The 25,788-nt window shown below is 43.3% G+C and overlaps 1 protein-coding gene across 1 annotated transcript in view; it reads left to right on the forward strand.

Annotated features, from left to right (window-relative positions):
- si:dkey-11f4.7 (piezo-type mechanosensitive ion channel component 2) overlaps positions 1-25,788 on the forward strand; it is a 278,704-nt gene that overhangs the window by 143,161 nt on the left and 109,755 nt on the right. The window contains exons 19-21 of the mRNA XM_060932701.1: positions 24,147-24,179; positions 24,269-24,375; positions 24,540-24,703. Coding sequence (XP_060788684.1) covers positions 24,147-24,179; positions 24,269-24,375; positions 24,540-24,703 — 304 coding nt within the window. The remainder of the gene's footprint in view (positions 1-24,146; positions 24,180-24,268; positions 24,376-24,539; positions 24,704-25,788) is intronic.

The raw sequence follows: 25,788 nt of genomic DNA on the forward strand, positions 1-25,788 counted from the left end.
CTCTTTAATGAAAGGTGATACAAGGCGGAAGTCCACGCCGTTTTTCAGTAGTCGCGTCACATGACCAACGCCAGCGAATCAGGAAGGTGGATGTCACAGTGATATTGTCCAATGATGACACCAGCTAGAGCTCAGCACAGCGTATCCGCGTATCTCAATGTTTACACAGTACCGGAGCTGACACGATCTGGATTGACTACATGGACCCTGGCGGATTCCCATTTCCCAGCATTTCCAGGCGGTTTAATGTAAACGGACAGTGCATCCGCAAAGAAAACGAGACAGATACGGTCTAATGTAAACGCAGCCTCAGTCGGTTCAACCAGCCCATGTCCCCCCCCACCCTCTCCCTCGGTGCTCCATCTCTCCTTCTTCCCTCAGCACACCTCCCCCCAGTCATCACAGCAGCCCCCTCCTCCCCCTCATCCCCCACCTCAACACAGACTCCTCCATGCATTACTGCAGACCAGGTCAGAGGTCAACTGAGGAAGCTTCACCCCAGGAAAGCAGCAGGCCCGGACAAGGTGTGTCCACGACTACTGAAGACCTGCGCTGCTGAACTGGGTGAACCACTCCAATGCATCTTCAACCTCAGCCTGCAGCTGGGGAGAGTGCCAACCCTCTGGAAGGCATCATGTATCGTTCCAGTTCCCAAAAAGAATCGGCCCAGCGAGCTGAACGACTTCTGACTGGTGGCACTCACTTCACATCTGATGAAGACGTTGGATCCTCCTCAGACCCCAGGTACAACATGTCCAGGACTGTCTGCAGTTTGCATACCAGGCAGGTGTTGGTGTGGAAGATGCCATCCTCTACCTGCTACACTGAGCCCACTCGCATCTAGATAAGGGAAATGGCACAGTGAGGATCCTCTTCTTGGACGTCTTGAGGGCCTTCAACACCATCCAGCCTCTATTGCTTCAGGACAAACTGAGCAGGATGCGAGTGGACCCCTGCCTGGTCACCTGGATCTCCAGCTACCTCACTGACAGGCCACAGTATGTTAGGCTGTAGGACATCACGTCTGACACTGTAATTAGCAGCACCGGAGCACCCCAGGGCACAGTGCTGGCCCCTCTTCTCTTCACTCTGTACACCGCGGACTTCTGCTACAACTTGGTGCTGTGTCACATTCAGAAGTTTGCTGATGACACAGCCATCGTTGGGTGTATCAGTGACAACAGAGAGGAGGAGTATAGGAGCCTGGTGAGGGACTTTGCTGTGTGGTGCAACAGGAACCATCTGCAGCTCAACACCTCGAAGACCAAGGAGCTGGTCATTGACTTTGGGAGGTCCAGACCAAGGTCACGACCAGTTCTGATCGAGGGAGTCGAGGTGGAGGCTGTGGATTCCTACAAGTACCTCAGGCTGTGGCTGGACAGCAAGCTGGACTGGACTTGTAACACCAATCACTTATACAGGAAGGGACAGAGCAGGCTATGCTTCCTTAGGAGGCTGAGGTCCTTTAACATCTGCAGGAAACTCCTGTGGATGTTCTATCAGTCTGTGGTCACCAGTGTCCTGTTTTACACCGTGGAGTGCTGGGGGAGCAGCACATCCAAGGAGGACACATCCAGGCTGGACAAACTGATCAGGCGGGCCAGCTCTGTGGTCGGCATGAAGCTGGACTCTCTGGTGACGGTGACAGAGAAGAGGTCTATGGACAAACTATTGAACATCATGGACGATGTCAGTCTCCCTCTGCACACCGTCGTCAGCAACCAGCAGAGCCTGTTCAGTGACAGAATGCTCCTTCCCAAGTGCAGGACGAACAGACTCAAAAACTCCTTTGTCCCTCATGCCATCGGACTGTACAACTCCTCTCTGGGGGGCAGGAGGGATAACAGGAGGACAGAGGACTGGAAGGAGCAGTAGCCTAGCCTAACAATAAGCAATACTGGACAATGTGCAATATAAAGTGCAATATCTTTCCTGCTTCCCCCCCCCCCACACACACACACACTTACCCTAACCCCACTTTTCCCCCCTTTCCCCCTCCCCCTTCCTCTCTTCACCATATCTTATTTTTTTATATTTGTATATGTAAATACTTAATTTATTTTAATTTATCTAGAAGTTTTCTCTATTTCTTTTCTCTGTTTATCTGTAATGATGCTGCTGGAATCTTAATTTCCCTGAGGGAACCCTCCCAAAGGGATCAATAAAGTTTCATCTAATCTAATCTAGAGGGAGCAACACATCCTTTTGTCATTTTGACAGATCATAAGAATCTTGAATATCTCAAGACAGCCAAGAGACTCAACCCACATCAAGCCAGATGGGCATTGTTCTTCACACAGTTTCATTTCACGATTTCCTACCATCCGGGTACCAAGAATACCAAGGCAGATGCCCTATCTAGGATCCACAGCTCCTCTCCACACAATCCAGAACCTCATCACATCCTAGCACCCAAGTGCTTCATCCAGGCCATTACTTGGGATCTCGATGAACAGATAAAGGACTCTCAACCTACATCCCCTCCTGAGAATTGTCCTCCAGACCTTTACATTCCTAGTAACCTCAGAGGGAGACTAATCACTTGGGCACATGCCTCTCCAGCCACTGGCCATCCTAGCAGTCAGCGCACACACCAACTGCTATGAAACAAGTACTGGTGAGAGAACATGCAAACGGATATCAGTCATTTCATTTCATCTTGCACAGAATGTGCCCAGGCCAAGGTACCAAGAGTTCCACCCACAGGAAAGCTGTGTCCTCTCCCAGTATCAGAGAGACCCTGGTCCCACCTGACCATTGATTTCATCACCAACCTACCCCAGTCACAAGGTAACACAACAACAATCATGGTCATAATAGACAGGTTTTCTAAGGCACTCAGACTAATCCCGTTACCAGGCATCCCCACAGCCTTCCAAACAGCAGATTTGATTTTTCAATACGTATTCAAATATTTTGGAATCCCAGAAGACATTGTCAATGACCGGGGCCCTCAGTTCATCTCTCATATAATGTCCTGTTTTATGGAATGGCTAGGAGTCTTGGTGAGCCTTACGTCAGGTTATCACCCTCAGTCCAATGGCCAGGTAGAACAACCTAACCAGGTAGTATGGTGCTTCCTTAGAAATTTCTGCATGTGGAACCAGAGGGACTGGGCACGATTCATTCCATGGGCCAAGTATGCACAGAACTTCTTCAAACACTCAGCACCACAACTAACACCCTTTCAGTGCATACTCGGTTACCAGCTTCCCCTGTTCCCATGGGACGATGCATCCTCACAAGCACAAGCCGTAGACGAATGGTTTTCACGAAGTCAAGAAGTATGGAAGGATGTTCGCCAGCATATTGAGTCTGTCAATGGCAAGTATAAAGAGTACACAGACAAGTGTAGAAGCAAAAATAATAATAATAATACATTTTATTTATAAGCGCCTTTCAAAGTACCCAAGGACACTGAACAGTAAAAAACAAACAATATAAAGCAAAACAATAGAATAACAACAATAATAAAATAATAAGAAATCAATAATAATAATAATAACGTTATTAAAAATCAAAGAGAAAAGGCCAAGCTAAAGAGATGTGTTTTTAGCTGTTTTTTGAAAGAGGACAGTGTTGAGCATTGGCACAATGCTAGTGGCAGGGCATTCCACAGCTTGGGGCCATTTACACTGAAAGCCCTGTCACCCATAGAGCAGAGCCAAGAGTAAGGGACTGCTAATAGGTGGACATCTGTGGAGCGAAGATTTAGAGGTAACTGATATGGAGTTAGGAGATTTGATAAATAGGGAGGGGCCAGGTTATGTAGGGATTTGTAGACAAGTAAGATAATTTTGTACTGGATGTGGTATTTAACTGGGAGCCAGTGCAGGTTGTATAGAATAGGAGTGATATGATCCCAGGGCCTGGTGTGAGTGAGTACCCTAGCAGCTGAGTTTTGGACATATTGCAGCCTATTTAGTCGCTTGGCTGGGATGCCATCGAGCAGAGCATTGCAGTAGTCCAGTCTTGAGGTGACAAAACATGTATAAGCGTTTCAGCTGCAGATTAAGTTAAAGAGGGATGGAGTTTGGAGAGACTTTTCAGGTGAAAAAAAGCTGTTTTAGTAATACTTTTAACCCTTTGGTGACTGACCCCTTGAAAATGGTTCCTCCAGGAACGATGACGTTTCAGTTGTCAAGACAACGGAAAAACTAAAATACAAAAACAGAAAGATACGTCACAATGCTCTTGTGCACAAAACAAAATGCTCTTGTATTTGTATTTGTATTTTAGTTTTTCCGTTGTCTTGACAACTGAAATGTCATGGTTCCTGGAGGAACCATTTTCAAGGGGTCAGTCACCAAAGGGTTAATGTGTGAGTCAAAAGAGAGAGTAGAGTCCAGAATAACACCCAGATTTCTTACTTCAACAGTAGTGAAGGTGAAATAACCAGGAATAGATAGCTGTGAGTGCTCCAGTTTTTTCAAAATCCTGAACATTCCCCAAGAGACAGGGTATGGGTCTCCACAAGAGATCTCAAGGACCCTGGCTCATGCAAGAAGTTACAAGCACACCACATCGGACCACACAAGGTACTTCAACACAGGAATGAGGTCTTTTACAGACTAGAACTCCCACCTCACAGCCGCATCTCTCCCACATTTCACATTTCCTGCCTGAAGCCTGCGATACAGGGTCTCTTGTCGGAAAATGCTCCCACCCAGGATAACCCCCCCCCCCAAGCCTTGAAGGAGAACCCATCTACCAGGTAAACAAGACTAGACTCCAGACGCAGAAGGGGTCAGCTAGAGTACCTGGTAGATTTGGGAGGACTATGGACCTAAGGAGCAAAGCTGGGTGGGGGGCCAAGGACATCTTAGACCCTCTTTTAGCCCAGGAGTTTCATTCCTAATACCCCAACAAACCTGCACCAAGAGGGAGAGGGCATCCCAGAAAGGGGTTAGCTCCCGGAGGGAGCTGCTTGGGGGGGGGGGTTCTGTCAGTAACAACATTGAGAGCGGCAGCTCGAAATGGACTTCGAACATGTACTCTCACAACTACAACTCCCAAGATCCACAGTGCCCTCTGTTACCTGTCTATTAATTACACCTGTCTCTCATTCCACTAATCAGCTGCAGAGCTACTTAAGCCCCTCTCACACACCTCTCAGATGCAAAGTATCATTCAGTGTTCACTCCCTCGTGAAGCAATCAGACTATCTCTGATTGCTTTCTAGTTTTCTCAACCCTGTTTCTTGTTTACTTACCTCGCTCTCTAATCCTGTCTATAATGCTCTGTTTGCTGATCAGTCGACCCCTGCCTGTATTCTCGACTACGTCTCTCATCTCACAATTTGGCTTGGATTACAGTTTGCTTCCCCACTCTCCTCTGCACATACATCTTTAAGTGCCTGCACCCTGAAAACTTGATGCACATTGTCAAAATGGCAAACCTGTTCAAAATTAAAATTCTTTTGATTAACTTGCATTTTTTGTATATGTGTCTATATAATAAAAAGAATATTACACAGTGGCATGGAGATATGAAGTTTATCTTTGAGGGGTGAATATATATATTTCATGAGTGAATGCAGCAAACACAATTTCACAGTGCTCACTCATGAAATATACAGCTCTGGGAAAAATTAAAAGACCACTTCATTTTTTTTTTAAATGAGCATCTCTATGTATGGCATCCATTTCATTCCAGTGTCTATGCTGGAATTCCAATGAAACACACACCATTTTACTTAATGAGGTACTGATTAGGTAATCACCTGAACCAAATGTTATTGAATGAGGAAAAGTATAAAAACCACTTCTGTGATCATCACTATCCTCTTGCAATAGGCCCAGTTTGGATGGCAAAAACAGTACTAGTAGTACCATAAATTTAATTAGAATAAAAATATATCTATTCATCATGCCAAAAGAGTTTAAAACAAGTTTTGACAGAGAAAAAGAAGGGTTCAATTCTGGCTTTACTGGCAGAGGGATACAGTGAGCATCAGGTTGTTTCCATCCTCAAAATTTCAAAGATGGTAGTTCATAAGAACAAGGTCAAACAGCAGACACTGGGGACAACAAAGTTTCAGATTGTCAGAGGGTGATAACTCTCCACTGACCAGGATGATTGTCAACTCCTTTGAGTGTCCCTCAACAACTGTAAGATGACATCAGGTGACCTACAAAAAGAATATCAAATGGCAGCTGGGGTTAAGTGCATGGCAAGGATGGTTCAAAACAGGCTCCTACAGGTGGAGTTGAAGTCATGCAAAGCTAGAAAAGGCCCTTCATCAATGAGAACCAAAGAAAAGCCAGACTGAGGTTTGCTAAAGGCCATAAGGATTGGACCGTAGAAGACTGGAGAAAGGTCAACTTTTCTGATGAGTCCAATTTTCAGCTTTTCCCTTCACCTGGTCGCCAATGGTTAGAGGGAGACCTAGAGAGGCCAACAAGCCACAGTGTCTCGCACCCATTGTGAAATTTGGTGGAGGATCAGTGATTATCTGGGGGTGGGGCAGATTTTTGTTTGTGAAGGACACATGAATCAAGCCATATACAAGGTTATCCTGAAATAAAACTTGCTTCCTTCTGCTCTAACAGTGTTCCCTAACTCTGAGGATTGGGTTTTCCAGCAAGACAGTGCTCCATGCCACACAGCCAGGTCAATCAAGGTGTGGATGGAGGACCACAAGATCAAGATCCTGTCATGGCCAGCCCAATCTCCAGACCTGAACCTCACTGAAAACCTCTGGAATGTGATCAAGAGGAAGACGGATGGTCACAAGCCATCAAACAAAGCTGAACTGAATTTCTGAATTTCTGCACCAGGAATTTCTGCACCAGGAGTGGCATAAAGTCACCCAAGAGCAATGTGAAAGACTGGGAGAGAGCATGCCAAGACACATGAAATCTGTGACTAAATGTCAGGGTTATTCCACCAAATATTGATTTCTGAACTCTTCCTAAGTTCAGATATTAGTATTGTGTTCTTTAAAATTGAATGTGATCTTGATTTCTATGTATTATTCAAGGTCTGAAAACACTTCATCTTTTTATGTTATTTTGACCATTTGTCATTTTCTGCAATTGAATGCTCTAAGTGACAATATTTTTATGTGGAATTTGGAGGAAATGTTGTCAGTAGTTTGTGGAACAAAACAAAAATATTCATGTTCCTCAAAAACAGACCTACAAATAGTAAAACTAGATAAACTGATAATTTTGAAGTGGTCTCATAGTTTTTTTTCCCAGATCTGTACATTTCACTGCGCTCACTCATGAAATATACAGTTAGGTCCATAAATATTTGGACAGAGACAACATTTTTCTAATTTTGGTTCTGTACATTACCACAATGAATTTTGAACAAAACAATTCAGATGCAGTTGAAGTTCAGACTTTCAGCTTTAATTCAGTGGGTTGAACAAAATGATTGCATAAAAATGTGAGGAACTAAAGCATTTTTTAAACACAATCCCTTCATTTCAGGGGCTCAAAAGTAATTGGACACATTAAATAATTGTAAATAAAATGTTCATTTCTAATACTTGGTTGAAAACCCTTTGTTGGCAATGACTGCCTGAAGTCTTGAACTCATGGACATCACCAGACGCTGTGTTTCCTCCTTTTTAATGCTCTGCCAGGCCTTTACTGCAGTGGTTTTCAGTTGCTGTTTGTTTGTTGTCCTTTCTGTCTGAAGTTCAGTCTTTAACAAGTGAAATGCATGCTCAGTTGGGTTGAGATCAGGTGACTGACTTGGCCATTCAAGAATATTCCACTTCTTTGCTTTAATAAACTCCTGGGTTGCTTTGGCTTTATGTTTTGGGTCACTGTCCATCTATATTATGAAACGCCGATTATTATTTGGCTGCATTTGGCTGGATTTGAGCACACAGTATGTCTCTGAATACCTCAGAATTCATCCGGCTGCTTCTGTCCTGTGTCACATCATCAATAAACACTAGTGACCCAGTGCCACTGGCAGCCATGCATGCCCAAGCCATCACACTGCCTCCACCGTGTTTTACAGATGATGTGGTATGCTTTGGATCATGAGCTGTACCACACCTTTGCCATACTTTTTTCTTTCCATCATTCTAGTAGAGGTTGATCTTGGTTTCATCTGTCCAAAGAATGTTCTTCCAGAACTGTGCTGGCTTTTTTAGATGTTTTTTAGCAAAGTCCAATCTAGCCTTTTTATTCTTGAGGCTTATGAGTGGCTTGCACCGTGCAGTGAACCCTCTGTATTTACTTTCATGCAGTCTTCTCTTTATGGTAGATTTGGATATTGATACGCCTACTTCCTGGAGAGTGTTGTTCACTTGGTTGGCTGTTGTGAAGGGGTTTCTCTTCACCATGGAAATTATTCTGCGATCATCCACCACTGTTGTCTTCTGTGGGCATCCAGGTCTTTTTTCATTGATGAGTTCACCAGTGCTTGCTTTCTTTCTTTCTCAGGATATACCAAATTGTAGATTTTGCCACTCCTAATATTGTAGCAATTTCTCGGATGGGTTTTTTTCTGTTTTCACAGCTTAAGGATGGCTTGTTTCACCTGCATGGAGAGCTCCTTTGACTGCATGTTTTCTTCACAGCAAAATCTTCCAAATGCAAGCACCACACCTCAAATCAACTCCAGGCCTTTTTTCTGCTTAATTGAGAATGACATAACGAAGGAATTGCCCACACCTGCCCATGAAATAGCCTTTGAGTCAATTGCCCAATTACTTTTGGTCCCTTTAAAAACAGGGTGTCACATGTTAAGGAGCTGAAACTCCTAAACCCTTCATCCAATTTTAATGTGGATGTTACGACCCTGGTGCCAGGGGTCGTGTGTGGTTGTGTGTGGGTGAGTGTGTCTCTCTCTCTCTCTCTCTCTCTCTCTCAGGTAGACGCCCCTTCCTCCTATACGCAGCTGTTCCCACTCACCTCATTGAGGGGCCATGTTAAAAGTGAGAGGGAGACACCTCTCGAGAGAGTGTGTGAGCCGGTGGGCTGTGGCGGTGACAGTTGGGAGAGAGAGTTGTGAGCTGCATCTAGAGAGAGAGTGTTCTGCTCCTTTCAGGGGAAAGAAGCGTGCATAATCCCTGACCTGTTTGGTTGTGGTTCGTTTGTTGTAGTTTTGGTGGGAAAACCTGGTTCTTGTGTTTGTTTTTCCTTTGTTTGGAGACCAGTGACTTTAGTTGTTTTTTCTATTTTGCGAATAAAAAGAGTTTCCATTTCGGCCCTAAGTCCGCCTCCTTGCCCTCTTTTTCCTCCTGGGTCTTTTTGGTTTATCTGTGTTGCTTTCCCCCATCCCCTATTTGCCACGGGGAACGTAACAAGTGGGGGCTCGTCCGGGAGCTCTCCATCGAAGGAGAGGGTTTTGGTGGTGGATCACCTGTGTGTGTGTGTGTGTGTGTGTGTGGTTTTTGACAATCTCCCTCGTTGAGATAGATGAGTGTCCAGCTAGGCTGATCTCAGTCTTTCCATTGGGCACTCGTTTATTATTTTGCCTTTTTTGTTTTTGGAGTAATCCTGGGCGGGGATATACTTCCCTGGCGGGGGTAGGCGTTCGGGGCTCCGGCCGCTGAGGGATAGCCTTTAAAGTCGCCTCGAGCCCGGCACGCTCCGAGAAGATTGAGGTAGGTGAAGTTTTGGTTAGGAAGGAACCAGGGGTGAACTGTTAGCCGGTGGGTCTGTTTTGTGTAGTGGGTTAGTTGTGCTCTTTTGTTTTGTGGCTGTAGCGCTACTGTTAGCCATGGGCTAGGTTTGCTGGGGGGGCTGGTTAGCCATGGTGACATTTGATGTAGCGACGTTTGCGGCCGGTCCTAAGTGGGGTCAGTTGGAGGAGTGTAGGAAACGGGACCTATTTGAAATCGCCAGGCACTATGGTGTCTCCGTCCCATTTTCTCTCCTTAAGTGTGACCTGAAGGCTGCGGTTGCGGAGGCTCTAGTGGCTAAGGGGGTGCTTAGCCCGGTGCCCGGGGAATTCCCAAGTGGTATCAGGGAGACAAATGTTGTGGTGAGACACCCCTCTTCTCCTTTGGAGGAGCCGGCTGAGGCCCAGCCGGCTGGGTTGACTCCTCGCTCCTGTGTGCTGGGGGAAAAGAAGCCAGTCACTCTGCTGCAATTTGACCCCTTTTCAGTCGAGTCCTCCCCTGGTTTGAAGATTGACGCTTGGCTGAAGATTCGCCTCGCTCGCCTCCAGCTGGAGAAGGAGGAGCGTGAGAGGGAATTCCAACTTCGGAGGGAGTTGGAATTGAGGAAACTGGAGGCAGATACGGCAATTAAAATGAGGCAGTTAGAACTGCAGACAGGGTCGAGGGTGGTGACCAAGTCGCCGCCATCTCTGACCGGAAGGGGCTTTGATGTAGGTAAAAACATTCCCCTGGTCCCGGTGTTCCGCGAGGCCGAGGTTGAGACCTATTTTAGTGCATTCGAGCGAATCGCCATGGCATTAAGCTGGCCACAGGAGGTGTGGGCAGTTTTACTACAGTGCAAGCTAAGTGGTAAAGCCCAAGAAGCTTGCGCGTCGCTCTCGGTTACTGATAGCCTAGAATATGATAAACTTAAAGGAGCTGTCCTGCGGGCATATGAGCTGGTGCCAGAGGCGTACCACCAACGCTTCAGGGGGCTCAGGAAAAAGCATATCCAAACTTATGCCGACTTCACCCAGGAAAAGGGCGTGTTGTTTGACAGGTGGTGTGCGGCATGTAAGGTTGGGAATGTAGCCTCCTTGCAGGAACTGGTGCTGGTGGAAGAGTTCAAGAACTGTGTCTCCGACCGAATTGTTACATACTTAAATGAGTGAAAAGTGTCAACACTGCAGCAGGCTGCAGTGCTGGCAGATGAGTTCTCGCTGATGCACAAAACCAACTTCAACCGGCATGACCCCTTTTCCACCCGCACCTTTTCCCGCAAGGCTGTTGACTCGCCGGTGGGTCCAGCTCCCCATGCCAGTCCACCTGCTCAGGGCCCAAGAGGGGGAAAGCCCTGCTTTTATTGCCTCAAGCTGGGCCACCTGGTCGCTGACTGTGAGGTGCTGAAGTGGAGGCAGCAGGGGGCTGTGCCGAAACCACCAAAAGGAGTGGGTCTGATTAAAATGGTGGCCTCGTCTCCGATCAGTCAGTGTCCTGTCATACCCAAGTCAGATGAATGTTTTAAACTGTTCATTTCTCGTGGGTTTGTGTCACTCACGGGTAGAGTGGAGGATCAGTGTCCGGTTACCATCCTCCGTGACACTGGTGGTTCCCAGTCATTTATACTATCCAGCGTTTTACCTTTGAATAAAGAGTCTGCCTGTGATGTGAGTGCTGTGGTTAGGGGGATTGGGATGAGTTTTGTGCCTGCGCCCCTCCACCGCGTCCATGTGCGATCGCAGTTAGTGACTGGTTTCTTTTCGGTGGCTGCTCGCGCCTCTTTCCCTATAGAAGGTGTTGAATTCATTATGGGGAATGACATGGCGAGTGGGAAAGTTTACCCTCCTCCAGAAGTCGTGAGTGTCCCTATCTCTGTTCATGAGCCTGATGTCTTAACTGAAAAACACCCAGATGTGTTCGGCATCAGTGTTTTGACCAGAGCTCAGGCCCATAAGCAAGGTAAGGAAGTTAACCTGTCTGACTCTCTGTTCGTTACCACCCTGTTTGAGGACAAGCTGCCCCCTTCTGTTGAGTTGACAGAAGTAGCGGAGACGGTCACCGCTCCTGATGTCACCCTGCCACTAAATCGGGACACCCTTATAAAAGCCCAGAAGGCTGACCCCTCTCTGGAAAAGTGTTTTGCTGCTGTTGGTGATGGCAATCACGGAGATAAAAGAAAATCATTGTACTTACTGGATGATGGCTTGCTGGTGCAGAGGTGGGTTCCTCGACCGGGAGGGGTGGATGAGGACTGGGGGTCGGTCCATCAAATAGTGATTCCGGAGGGTTGTAGGCAGCATGTGTTGTCGTTGGCCCATGAGCATCTGTGGTCTGGTCACCTGGGGGTGACTAAGACGTATGATCGGGTCCTAAAACATTTCTTTTGGCCCGGAATGAAAGCGGATGTAGCCTGTTTTTGCCGAACGTGTCACACATGCCAGATAACTGGTAAACCAAATCAAAAGGTTCCTCCAGCCCTGCTGTGTTCCATTCCCGCTGTCGGCACGCCGTTTGAGCATGTTATTGTAGACTGTGTGGGTCCCCTACCAAAAACTAAATCCGGTAACCAGTTCCTATTGATGGTGATATGCCTTGTGACTCGTTTTCCTGAAGCCATTCCCCTTCGGAAAATTACTGCATCGGTGGTGAGTAAAGCCCTCCTAAAGTTCTTCACCACTTTTGGCCTCCCATGTATCGTGCAGACGGATCAAGGCACGAATTTTATGTCAAAAACATTCCGACAGGCCCTGCAGTCACTGGGGATTTCCCATTCCATAAGTAGCACTTACCACCCAGAGTCACAGGGTGTGCTGGAGCGATGGCACCAAACCTTGAAATCGATGTTGCAGAAATATTGCTACGAATCAGGGAAAGATTGGGATGAGGGGCTGCCGTTTATGCTCTTTGCTATCCGTGATGCTAAGCAGGAGTCAGTTGGGTTTAGTCCGTCTGAGCTGGTGTTTGGCCACAATATACGTGGCCCCTTGAAAGTGTTGCAGGACCAGTTCACGACCAGTTCCCCTCCTGAAACCAATGTTTTAGATTTTGTGTCACAGTGCAGAGCCCGATTACATAGCGCCACCTCGCTGGTGAGGGAAGCCCTCTCCCACTTCCCAGGGGGATATGAAGAGGTGGTATGACCGTAATGCGGTGGTGCACCAATTCCACCCTGGTGATCAAGTGCTTGTGTTGCTGCCGGTGCTTGGTTCTGCTCTCACTGCCCGGTTTCTGGGTCCGTATGTGATAGACAAAAGGGCATCGAACATGGATTATATCATCCGTACCCCTGAACATAGACGTAAAACACGACTGTGTCATGTAAACATGTTGAAACCTTATTTCCCAGAAACCTGTCTCAGGTGCGGGGCAGTGCTGGGCAGCCGGCTTCCCTGGTGCATGCTGAGGTACCGGCAGATGACGGACTCAATGTGCCCTCTGGTGGCCAACAGAGTGGTAAATTAACAAATTCTGAGTTTCTGTCGGATGCTGACTCCCGTCTTTCTTACCTCCCGGCCGAACAGCGATATGAAATTCTGAGCTTGTTTCAGTCCTTTCCCACTTTGCTTGGGGATGTGCCATCTCGTACCAAGGTATTGCAGCATGATATTGATGTGGGGGGGGCTGCCCCTATTAAGCAACATGCCTACCGATGCTCAGTAGATAAGCATCAGCTAATGAAGGCTGAGGTGGAGTACCTGGTGGAAAATGGTTTAGCTGAGCCTAGTCGCAGCCCCTGGAGTTCCCTGTGTTTGTTAGTGCCAAAAGCTGATGGAATGCCCCGTTTCTGTACCGATTTTAGGAGGGTAAATGCGGCCACGATGTCAGACAGTTTCCCTTTGCCCCGTATTGATGACTGCGTGGACAGCATTGGTCCGGCCACTTACATCACCAAGTTAGATCTCTTAAAAGGGTACTGGCAGGTCCCGCTAACACCCCGAGTGTCTGACATCTTGGCTTTTGTGACCCCCGACCACTTCATGCAGTACACAGTCATGGCATTTGGGTTAAAGAACACGCCCACTACTTTCCAGCGCTTAATGCACAAAGTATTGGGTGATGTTCCACAGTGTAATGTGTATCTTGATGACGTGGTGGTGTACTCTAGTAAGTGGTCGAGCCACCTGTCCATCTTGAGGACAGTATTTCAGCGGCTGGCGGAAGCGAATCTGTCTCTCAATCTTGCCAAGTGTAAATTTTGCAAGGCTACCGTCACCTATCTGGGTAAACAGGTGGGGCAGGGGCGGGTCCAACTGGTGGAGGCTAAAATCATGGCTGTGGTAGCTTACCCAGTTCCCACCACCAGGCATGAGTTGTGCCGTTTTTTGGGCATGACAGGCTATTATCGGTGCTTCAGTAAAAATTTCTCTGTTGTAGTCACCCCTCTTACTACTCTGTGTAGCCCGAATGTCCCTTTTGTGTGGACCACAGAGTGTCAGTATGCTTTCGAAGCTGCTAAATCTCTCTTGTGTAGTGCCCCTGTACTTGCTGCACCTAACTTCTCTCTTCCCTTCCAGCTAGAAGTTGACACTAGTGCATCCGGGGCCGGTGCTGTGTTGCTCCAGAGTGGTGGTAGCGGGGTTCCTCACCCAGTGTGTTTCTTCTCTGCAAAATTCAAACCCCATCAGCTGAACTACTCCACCATTGAGAAGGAAACCCTAGCCATGTTACTTGCTTTGCAGCACTTCGAGGTCTATGTAGGCTCAAGTACACTCCCAGTGACCGTGTACACTGACCATAATCCCCTCGTGTTTCTGGCCCAGATGTATAACCATAACCAACGGCTGATGCATTGGTCTTTGTTGGTGCAGGGGTACAACATTGAGATTAAACACAAAAACGGAGTTGATAATGTAGTAGCTGACGCTCTCTCTCGTGGGTGAGGTAAGAGATTGAAAACTGTAAACCTGTGTTCTCTACCACTTTCCTAAACAAACTGGGGTTTGTTTTTTATGGGTGGGGGTGTTACGACCCTGGTGCCAGGGGTCGTGTGTGGTTGTGTGTGGGTGCATGTGTCTCTCTCTCTCTCTCTCTCTCTCTCTCAGGTAGACGCCCCTTCCTCCTATACGCAGCTGTTCCCACTCACCTCATTGAGGGGCCATGTTAAAAGTGAGAGGGAGACGCCTCTCGAGAGAGTGTGTAAGCCGGTGGGCTGTGGCGGTGACAGTTGGGAGAGAGAGTTGTGAGCTGCATCTAGAGAGAGTGTTCTGCTCCTTTCAGGGGAAAGGAGCATGCGTAATCTCTGACCTGTTTGGTTGTGGTTCGTTTGTTGTAGTTTTGGTGGGAAAACCTGGTTCTTGTGTTTGTTTTTCCTTTGTCTGGAGACCAGTGACTTTAGTTGTTTTTTCTATTTTGCGAATAAAAACGGTTTCCATTTCGGCCCTGAGTCCGCCTCCTTGTCCTCTTTTTCCTCCCGGGTCTTTTTGGTTTATCTCTGTTGCTTTCCCCCATCCCCTATTTGCCACAGGGAACGTAACAGTGGATATTCTCAAATGAAAGCTGAAAGTCTGGACTTTGTCCATGTCCATTATATAACTATAACTTGAATATGTTTCAGTAAACAGGTAAAAAAAGAAAATTTGCATCAGTGTCCAAATATATATGGACCTAACTGTATATTTACCCCTCAAAGATAAACTTAATATCTCCATGCCACCATGTAATATCCTCTATTCAGGTACTGCTTAAAAGTGGAGTTCCTATGAGCAAAATATTTGCAAGGGCACAAAATCAACCTGAATAGAATAATAACATTATAGCATATGAACCACTGAATTGTGTAATATAATGTATTTCACGTCAATAAATTGCTGCATTGTCTTGTGACAGTGATACCAATTGTGAGATGTGCATCACAGTTATGAATACATATTTATTTATTTCTTTGACACCACATAACGTGAGCCAGAAACAACACCACAAAATTTATTGTAGTGTGACTCTGATGGGTGTTGGGTAGACAGCAGTAAACCAATGCTTTCACTTTACATCCTTATTATATAGTTACAATTGAAAATCAAACTTGATATGTCAAACAGTTGTCTGGTTACAACTGTCACTGCCATGCGTGTTGGAGCTCGGCGTGCGCAGCCACAGATTGCAAAGTGCGTGCATACCGTTAGGATTAATTAGCATGCACCTGTTCCTAATTAGAGCATAATCACAGTGCATACATATAAGGACTCTCATTAATACAGAGACTTTGGCCCTGTCCACACGGCAAAGGATTCAGGTGAATCCGATAAAATTTTTTATCGTTTCGGCCTGGCGTCCACACGGCACTGGCGTTTTGGGTGCCCCAAAACGATATTTTTTGAGAACGGTTTCCAGAGTGGAAAAATCTGGCAATGGCACTGTTGCGAAGTCATTAGTAGAATGAATTTGTTTACGATGATGTCACAACCACATGACTAGAACAAGCAGCACTCACTCATTCACGCCGGGTAGAAGAAGGGGTTTATGCACATGCGTCCTACTTCTTCTATTGTTCTGGTGTCTCTGATGGGACCGTCTTACAGCGCATGTAGAGGTGTGGCATGTGTATTGCATCGTTTTCAGCAAGCATTGCATTACCATATGTACCTGATATTTTACTGATCCGTTGCCCATGTGGACGCGATATTTTTTTTACCCGCTAAAAAAAAATCTTGTTGCCGTTGTCGTGTGGATGTAGCCTTTGTGAAAGCCTTGTATTTTGTATCACTTTTCTGGTTTTGACCCTGTTTCTGTTTTTTGGGAGGTACATATTGTATTACTTCTGATATCCTGTCTGTGCCTCACTTGACCAGTGCCTGTTTTTTTGACTCTGCCTTTGTTTTTGTTTTGGATCTTTTTGCCGGTGTGTTTTTAATAAAACTTTTGTGGTGGAAAAGTGTAATAAAACTCCAGGCTGTTAGGAAGAAACAAACAGAAATATGAATTTATTGAAAAGATCAATTCAAAGTATACCACTTGCAAGGGGGCTTTCTCGAATGAAAGAATTTCACCCAAAGAAGAGCACTCTGCCTTTCCAGACCCATCATCATATACAGTTTGTGAACCCTTTAGAATGTTCTATATTTCTGCATAAACATGACCTAAAACATCATCAGATTTTCACACAAGTCCTAAAAGTAGATAAAGAGAACCCAGTTAAACAAATGAGACAAAAATATTATACTTGGCGATTTATTTATTGAGGAAAATGATTCAATATTACATACATCTGTGAGTGACAAAAGTATGTTAACCTCTAGGATTAGCAGTTAATTTGAAAGTGAAATTAGAGTCAGGTGTTTTCAATCAATGGGATGACAATCAGGTGTGAGTGGGCACCCTGTTTTATTTAAAGAACAGGGATCTATCAAAGTCTGATCTTCACAACACATGTTTGTGGAAGTGTATCATGGCATGAACAAAGGAGATTTCTGAGGACCTCAGAAAAAGAGTTGTTGATGCTCATCAGGCTGGAAAAGGTTACAAAACCATCTCTAAAGAGCTTGAACCCCACCAATCCACAGTCAGACAGATTGTATACAAATGGAGGAAATTCAAGACCATTGTTACCCTCCCCAGGAATGGTTGACCAACAAAGATCACTCCAAGAGCAAGGTGTGTAATAGTCGGCAAGGTCACAAAGGACCCCAGGGTAATGTCTAAGCAACTGAAGCCCTCTCTCATATTGGCTAATGTTAATGTTCATGAGTCTACCATCAGGAGAACACTGAACAACAATGGTGTGCATGGCAGGGTTGCAAGGAGAAAGCCACTACTCTCCAAAAAGAACATTGCTGCTCGTCTGCAGTTGGCTAAAGATCATGTGGACAAGCCAGAAGGCTATTGGAAAAATGTTTTTTGGATGGATGAGACCACAATAGAACTTTTTGGTTTAAATGAGAAGCGTTGTTTGGAGAAAGGAAAAGACTGCATTCCAGCATAAGAACCTTATCCCATCTGTGAAACATGGTGGTGGTAGTATCATGGTTTGGGCCTGTTTTGATGCATCTGGGCCAGGACAGCTTACCATCATTGATGGAAGAATGAATTCTGAATTATACCAGCGAATTCTAAAGGAAAATGTCAGTACATCTGTCCATGATGTTAGGACTGGGACTGTTTTGGCCTCTAGAGGCCGCTGTTATTTCCTTATCTTGTCTTGTTTGTTTTGGCCTCTAGAGGCCACCACTGTTCCTGTGTTTTGTGTTTGTGTTGATTGCCTGTTTGTCCTCATCAGTGTCACCTGTTTCCCATTAATTTTGTGTATATATATACTCCCTCAGTTTGGTCCCTAGTCACGGAGTCTTTGTGCTACCTGTGGTTTGTTTCCTCTTTCCCGTGTACCTTGCTTATGCTCTTGTATTTTTTTGGCATTTTGTTTTCTTTGGATTTGTTCTACCCTTTTGGATCTTCTGAGCATTTTGCATTTTGCCTTTTCTTTTCTTTGGACTTTGTACTACCTTTTTGGATCTTCTGAGCGTTTTGCATTTGGCCTCTTCTTTTCTCATTTTTTGGACTTTGAACCTTTGGATTATACTTTTTTGTTTTTTGCCCTGGATTGTATATATTGTAATTAAACTGTTTTTTGATACTCTACTCACGCCTCTGTACTTGAGTCATTCCCCTGGTGGCCTAGTGGGTGTTTGCTGGATCACTACACCAGCGATCCGGGTTCGATTCCCAGCAAAACCCTAACACATGAACTGAAGAGAGGGTGGGTCATGCAGCAAGACAACAACCCAAAGCACACAAGTCATTCTACCAAAGAATGGGTAAAGAAGAATAAAGTTAATGTTCTGGATAGTCAAAGTCTTGACCTTAATCCAGTTGAAATGTTGTGGAAGGACCTGAAATGAGCGGTTCATATGAGGAAACCCCCCAACATCCCAGAGTTGAAGCTGTCCTGTATGGAGGAATGGGCTAAAATTCCTCCAAGCCGGTGTGCAGGACTGATCAACGGTTACCGGAAATGTTTAGTTGCAGTTATTGCTGCACAAGGGGGTCACACCAGATACTGAAAGCAAAGGTTCACATACTTTTGCCACTCACAGATATGTAATATTGGATCATTTTCCTCAATAAATAAATGACCAAGTATAATATTTTTGTATCATTTGTTTAACTGGGTTCTCTTCAGAGGTGGAAAAACCCGGGTGCAGAAAGTAAAAACCCTGCCACATTTTTGCTCCAGCCAATTCAGTGAACCAGCTGATCCTAATTACCACATCCCCTAAGCCAGGTTGATGAGCTAATTGGTGAAATCACCTGTGTTGAGAGCACAGGCAGAAGGAAAACCTAAGCAGGACTTTTACTTTGTCAATCCAGTTTTTCCACCTCTGGTTCTCTTTATCTACTTTTAGGACTTGTGTGAAAATCTGATGTTGTCTTAGGTCATATTTATTCAGAAATATAGAAAATTCCAAAGGGTTCACAAATTTTAAAAAGCACCACTGTACTCGTCAAAATAGCACAGTAGCACAACAGATATCTTCTTAATCTCAGGGTGTCCAGCCTTGGCACCCTATCTATCATTAAACACTGTCTCGGCATGTACACGTTTTACTAACCTAGAAAATAGAACACAAACAGCATTCTTCATCTTATATAAACATGAGACACAGTATCTGACCTTCTACGTATCTAAGAGGCACAAGTTCTCTAAAAATTATATTTTTCCCCTACACAGTGTCTCTGAAGCTTACCTTTCTAAAGATCACTAAAAGCACAAGAATAATCTAAAAATTAGATTTTCCTCTACACTCTTCCTGCACTTACATCTGTCTACTGCCCTTACATGACAGAAACTGTCAATTCTCCAAGGAGCTACTGGACTAGTAAAACTGTTTTAACTAGAGCAGCGGCTAAAGTTATCAACATCTTAATGAGCTTTTGGCCATTGCAAAAGTAGAAAAGACTTTCAATATGTAAACTGTGCACAAATAATTACTCAAACTGCCACTGGAAAAAAATGAGTTGCTTCCTGATTACTTAGCATTTCAGATCACGTGATACTGTTCCACAAAAATGTACACCTTTGTCTACAGTTATCGACACCATTCCAAAATTATCGACATCCAGGTGATTATTCATAATTTTTTTTTTAAATTGGTATGTGGTAATAACAAAACATAATTTTTATTTAAAATTTGTTTTACAGACTTATATTTAGTACAAAATATCTTTTATTTAAATATACTGTATTGATGTTGGTGCTTACGTAAACGAGGAAGTAATTCTAATGTTTGTAAACAAATGAACTGATGATGTTTAACCTGTGTCAGAAAATCTTTTTGTTCCACTTTCTACCCACTTTCTAAGTATTTTTGTAGATCACATTTTGTTATTCATTGTTGTTTGTATTAATTTCTAGTTTTGTGGTTTACCAATAATTCAAACAATGCTCTAATTCGTTACAATTAGGTTCAGATTGGTAAAGCATCAGTATTTTCAAACAAGTGAATTTTTTTAAATTGAGATTTTAAATTTACATCTCAAAATATAAAATGTCTACTGATGTTGTAATATATGGTAGATATTTACAACTAACTTCATAAAAAATATATTTTCTGAATGGGATAGAAAAATCTGAATATTTCAAGCATGTAAAAAAAATTACATGCCAGGAATTTGGTCTAGGCGGCACGGTGGTGTAGTGGTTAGCGCTGTCGCCTCACAGCAAGAAGGTCCTGGGTTCGAGCCCCGGGGCCGGCGAGGGCCTTTCTGTGCGGAGTTTGCATGTTCTCCCCGTGTCCGCGTGGGTTTCCTCCGGGTGCTCCGGTTTCCCCCACAGTCCAAAGACATGCAGGTTAGGTTAACTGGTGACTCTAAATTGACCGTAGGTGTGAATGTGAGTGTGAATGGTTGTCTATGTGTCAGCCCTGTGATGACCTGGCGACTTGTCCAGGGTGTACCCCGCCTTTCGCCCATAGTCAGCTGGGATAGGCTCCAGCTTGCCTGCGACCCTGTAGAAGGATAAAGCGGCTAGAGATAATGAATGAATGAATGAATGAATGAATGAATGAATGAATTTGGTCTAAATCTATTTATTGCAGTAGGATTCCAAATACTCTAGAAGCATTCCATTCTGTTATGAATCAGAAAAAAATGCATTATAAATCACAGCACTTTTATTTGTTTAAAGTACTTCATCTACTTCAACAATATTACACAAAGATTGATACATGACAGTTGTAAATATCACTTAATTCCACAGGGTGTTGATAATGGTGGACACTGGTGAAAGTGATCACTATTATTGACACTTCATGTGATTTCTCAAACGTGCGTTTAGATACAAAATGGCGATGTCAGATGAAAGAATAAGAAACAAAGTAGGTTTCCACAAGGATATCATGAAATAGTGGTGAATTTGATAAGTAAAAACATGTCCATGATCTTTCCACCATGCTTACCTGCAATGATAATGTCTGGGTTTTCCTCAAATTGCTGATCGTGCCTAAAAAAAATGAATTGCATCTCAGGTAACGAGCTGTGTCATCAGACGACAAGATCAAGGGGCAAGGGGGGGTCTTCTGGTTGATTAATTAACCAATAATAACTGTTGTAACTTAAACTCACCTTTGTAAAATTGTTTTTTATTGGTAAATCTGAAAAGGTGTCGATAATTATGGACTATCGATAATTTTAGCCACCGCTCTAGTTTTATATGAAAGTGTCATGAATATTTTCAGTAAAATGTGTTCGTAAATAATTCTATGTTATTTTTTAAAAAGCAAATTAAAAATAACCGCTGGATAAAAACCCATCTAGCTTATGTAAATAAACATACAAAGTTCATTGTCCGGTGGTAAAGTGTTTGAGATACGTTGTCTTGCACTTACGGTCGGGTTCCCTGGGGTGGTACATGTTCGTCGTTTGTATGTTCGTTTGTATGTATAGACATCATATGGTCAAAGCCATCAAAAATTAGGTCAATGCATTTGTATGGGGCTCTGCTTTGCGCATGTGAGGAGCCACTACATTTTCCAGTCATATAGCTACACTACACTCCTGAATGTGGATATATACTCATGTTTGTTCTTCAGTAACATGAGAAACATCTCTGAACTGCTGTGTCTGTGTCAGTGATTGTTGCTCCTGGACCAGTCTGTGACGCAGAATCTCCTAGGTGGCAGATGACATATATTTCCAGATCACTCATACTTTATCAATTCATCCTTCTTCAGTACAGACAAACCAAAATCTATCAAGGCACAAATCTGATTCCATAGGGATAGAAGTGTGTGCAGTACTTCCTGTTTAATCACACTCCTGTCTGGTCCTGAAGTAATTCTGACTAACCCTGCTTATTCACACAGAAAGTTTGACCAATCAGTTTCACCCCAATAATTTCTAATAAACATAGTGTTATATATCTTTCAAAAATGTGTGTGTGTGTGTGTGTGTGTGTGTGTGTGTGTGTATATATATATATATATATATATATATATATATATATATATATATACATACAGTGGTGCTTGAAAGTTTGTGAACCCTTTAGAATTTTCTATGTTTCTGCATAACTATGACCTAAAACATCATCAGATTTTCACACAAGTCCTAAAAGTAGACAAAGAGAACCCAGTTGAACAAATGAGACAAAAATATTATACTTGGTCATTTATTTATTGAGGAAAATTATCCAATATTACATATCTGTGAGTGGCAAAAGTATGTGAACCTTTGCTTTCAGTATCTGGTGTGACCCCCTTGTGCAGCAATAACTGCAACTAAATGTTTCTGGTAACTGTTGATCAGTCCTGCACACCGGCTTGGAGGAATTTTAGCCCATTCCTCCATACAGAACAGCTTCAACTCTGGGATGTTGGTGGGTTTCCTCACATGAACTGCTCACTTCAGGTCCTTCCACAACATTTCGATTGGCTTAAGGTCAGGACTTTGACTTGGCCATTCCAAAACATTAACTTTATTCTTCTTTAACCATTCTTTGGTAGAATGACTTGTGTGCTTTGGGTCGTTGTCTTGCTGCATGACTCACCTTCTCTTGAGATTCAGTTCATGGACAGATGTCCTGACATTTTCCTTTAGAATTTGCTGGTATAATTCAGAATTCATTGTTCCATCAATGATGGCAAGCCATCCTGGCCCAGATGCAGCAAAACAGGCCCAAACCATGATAATACCACCATCATGTTTCACAGATGGGATCAGGTTCTTATGCTGGAATGCAGTGTTTTCCTCTCTCCAAACATAACGCTTCTCATTTAAACCAAAAAGTTCTATTTTGGTCTCATCTGTCCACAAAACATTTTTCCAATAGCCTTCTGGCTTGTGCACGTGATCTTTAGCAAACTGCAGACGAGCAGCAATGTTCTTTTTGGAGAGCAGTGCCTTTCTCCTTGCAACCCTGCCATGCACACCATTGTTGTTCAGTGTTCTCCTGATGGTGGACTCATGAACATTAACATTAGCCAATGTGAGAGAGGCCTTCAGTTGCTTAGAAGTTACTCTGGGGTCCTTTGTGACCTCACTGACTATTACACACCTTGCTCTTGGAGTGATCTTTGTTGGTGGACCACTCCTGGGGAGGGTAACAATGGTCTTGAATTTCCTCCATTTGTACACAATCTGTCTGACTGTGGATTGGTGGAGTCCAAACTCTTTAGAGATGGTTTTGTAACCTTCTCCAGCCTGATGAGCATCAACAACGCTTTTTCTGAGGTCCTCAGAAATCTCCTTTGTTCCTGCCATGATACACTTCCACAAACATGTGTTGTGAAGATCAGACTTTGATAGATCCCTGTTCTTTAAATAAAACAGGGTGCCCACTCACACCTGATTGTCATCCCATTGATTGAAAACACCTGACTCTAATTTCACCTTCAAATAAACTGCTAATCCTAGAGGTTCACATACTTTTGTCACTCACAGATATATAATATTGGATCGTTTTCCTCAATAAATAAATTACCAAGTATAATATTTTTGTCTCATTTGTTTAACTGCGTTCTCTTTATCTACTTTTAGGACTTGTATGAAAATCTGATGATGTTTTAGATCATATTTATGCAGAAATATAGAAAATTCTAAAGGGTTCACAAACTTTCAAGCACCACTGTATGTATATATATATATATATATATATATATATATATATATATATATATATATATATATATATATAAATCATGACCATTATAGATTTAAATAATCGTGACCATTATAAGGATAAAGAAGCATATGAAAACTAATGGAAAATTTTATGAATAAGTAAAGGCCAGTTGTACATCAGAAGATGATCTTTCTTCATATCTGCGTCAAATCAGATCCCCAGCCTGCATGACCATAAAAACCACATCAATGCCTACAACTTTTTTGTTGGGTCCCAACTGTGTTTTTCAGTTAAAATGAAATGTATTCCTTTATGGGCAGGAAAGACATAAAGACACGATTGGTATATTGTTGATAAGTGAAAAATCTCACTGTCACCATTCATAATGAATAACCAATTATGCTGTAACTGTTGGGCAAAAGTGCTACTTCCATTTCAGAATATGTTTGATATGTAATATATGTGGTACTCTGTTATTCATATTTCTTCAAAAGTATTTGTTCAGAAAATAACCTTTATTTGTTTCAGGATAAAAGACAACATTGAAAAATTCCAAAACCGGTAAATATTTGTTTATATTGTATTGTTTTATTTTATAAATGCTAAGTTGTAATATTTGTAATATCATAAAATAACCTGCTCTGTGGTAGGCTGGTAAAGGAGCAGTTGAGTGCAGATGGGGATGATCTATTGGGCAGCTTAGAACTGAATCCCACATCAGTTAAGGATGAAGAAGAAGGAGAGACACAAAAAACAGGTAAGAATTTAGATGAACTGATATTAGTATCATTTCACAGGTGTTTTGCCTGTGATCCTCTACATAATGCACTTTGCTTTAACACGATGGGAAATTAGTTGACTAACACTCACTGAAAGCAATGAGATGCACATTTAACTTTTATGTCTGTCTGTGTATTTTAGAATCAACAGTGAACAAATGGTTTTTAGTGGTGGATTGGATAAACTCGTTCATGCTACATGCTCTGCTGTGGTTAACTAAGGGTCAAGAGTTTTGCTGGAGATTGCTAGAACTCCATAGCCTCAAACTTGTTGCTGCAGGCATCATCTGGGTGAGCCTAAAAGAGGTAAGCTTTTACTGTAATGTCGGATGCAAAGCATGTAAGCATGGAATATGCAAAGGGTCAAATCTTGTCCTAAGTTCCTGTACATATGATGTATTAAATTCAGAAGCACCATTTTGCAGTCATTTCATGGCAGTATTCAGTTGTCTATTTACAAGCCATTACATGGGATATGTGACATTTAAAAACTGCAGAAAACTGGCAGCACACAAAGGGTGGAGTGAGTCTATGGTGCTGAGAATGTATCACAGGGAATAACTAGAAAATGGTCTGTCAATGATCAATGATCAGCAAGGCAAAAATGGACAAACTCCAATGTGGTCACTGTCCACAACTTATGGTGAACATTACTACCCATTCCACAATTACATACGGTATCATTCAATTCCTGTTTGTGGGTTCCAGTCCTGGACTATTGTTAAAATTTTACCATATTGGCAGCAATTTTTCGAATTGCATCACTCATTGTTCTGTGCTGTTTGCTAGTAGGCTGTTGCCATGGTTTCACTAGTAATGCAAGGCTGGCTGTAATATGGCCACACAAATAAGACAGCTAACTATAGAATATATATAACACCATCTGTTTGCCCATAAATCAGATGTCTTCCAGCCAAAGGTAAGATTTTTACCTATTTTAATTACAAATCATAGGTGTTCCTGCTCAAAGTAAAACTCTAGAGAGAAATGCTTGTGAAATGCATCAATTACAGTGCAGTGTATAACTGTCTACTATGGTCAGCATGAGCTGGGCGATCCAATTTCGAACCTGAGCTCAGCTGTGTGGAGTTTTGAAAATTCTCCCTTAGTTCGCATGGGTTTCCACCCAAATCCTAAAAACATGCTGGTAGGTGAATTAACTTCTCTAATTTGTTCATAGTTGTGAATGAGTAGATGAATGTGTGTGCTCTGATACCCTGAAATGCACTGGCATCCCATCCAGGGTGTTTTCACGCTTATACCACAGTGACCCTGACCAAGATAAAGCAGTTAGCAAAGATAAAAGAATAAGAAGTATGTTTAATTTCATTAGGAATATGTAGTGATGTCTTATGGCCTACTTAATACATTTTTTCCTCTTTTATATAATA

This window comes from Neoarius graeffei, chromosome 10 (genome assembly GCF_027579695.1).
Source record: "Neoarius graeffei isolate fNeoGra1 chromosome 10, fNeoGra1.pri, whole genome shotgun sequence".
In the NCBI taxonomy this organism is placed as follows: domain Eukaryota; kingdom Metazoa; phylum Chordata; class Actinopteri; order Siluriformes; family Ariidae; genus Neoarius; species Neoarius graeffei.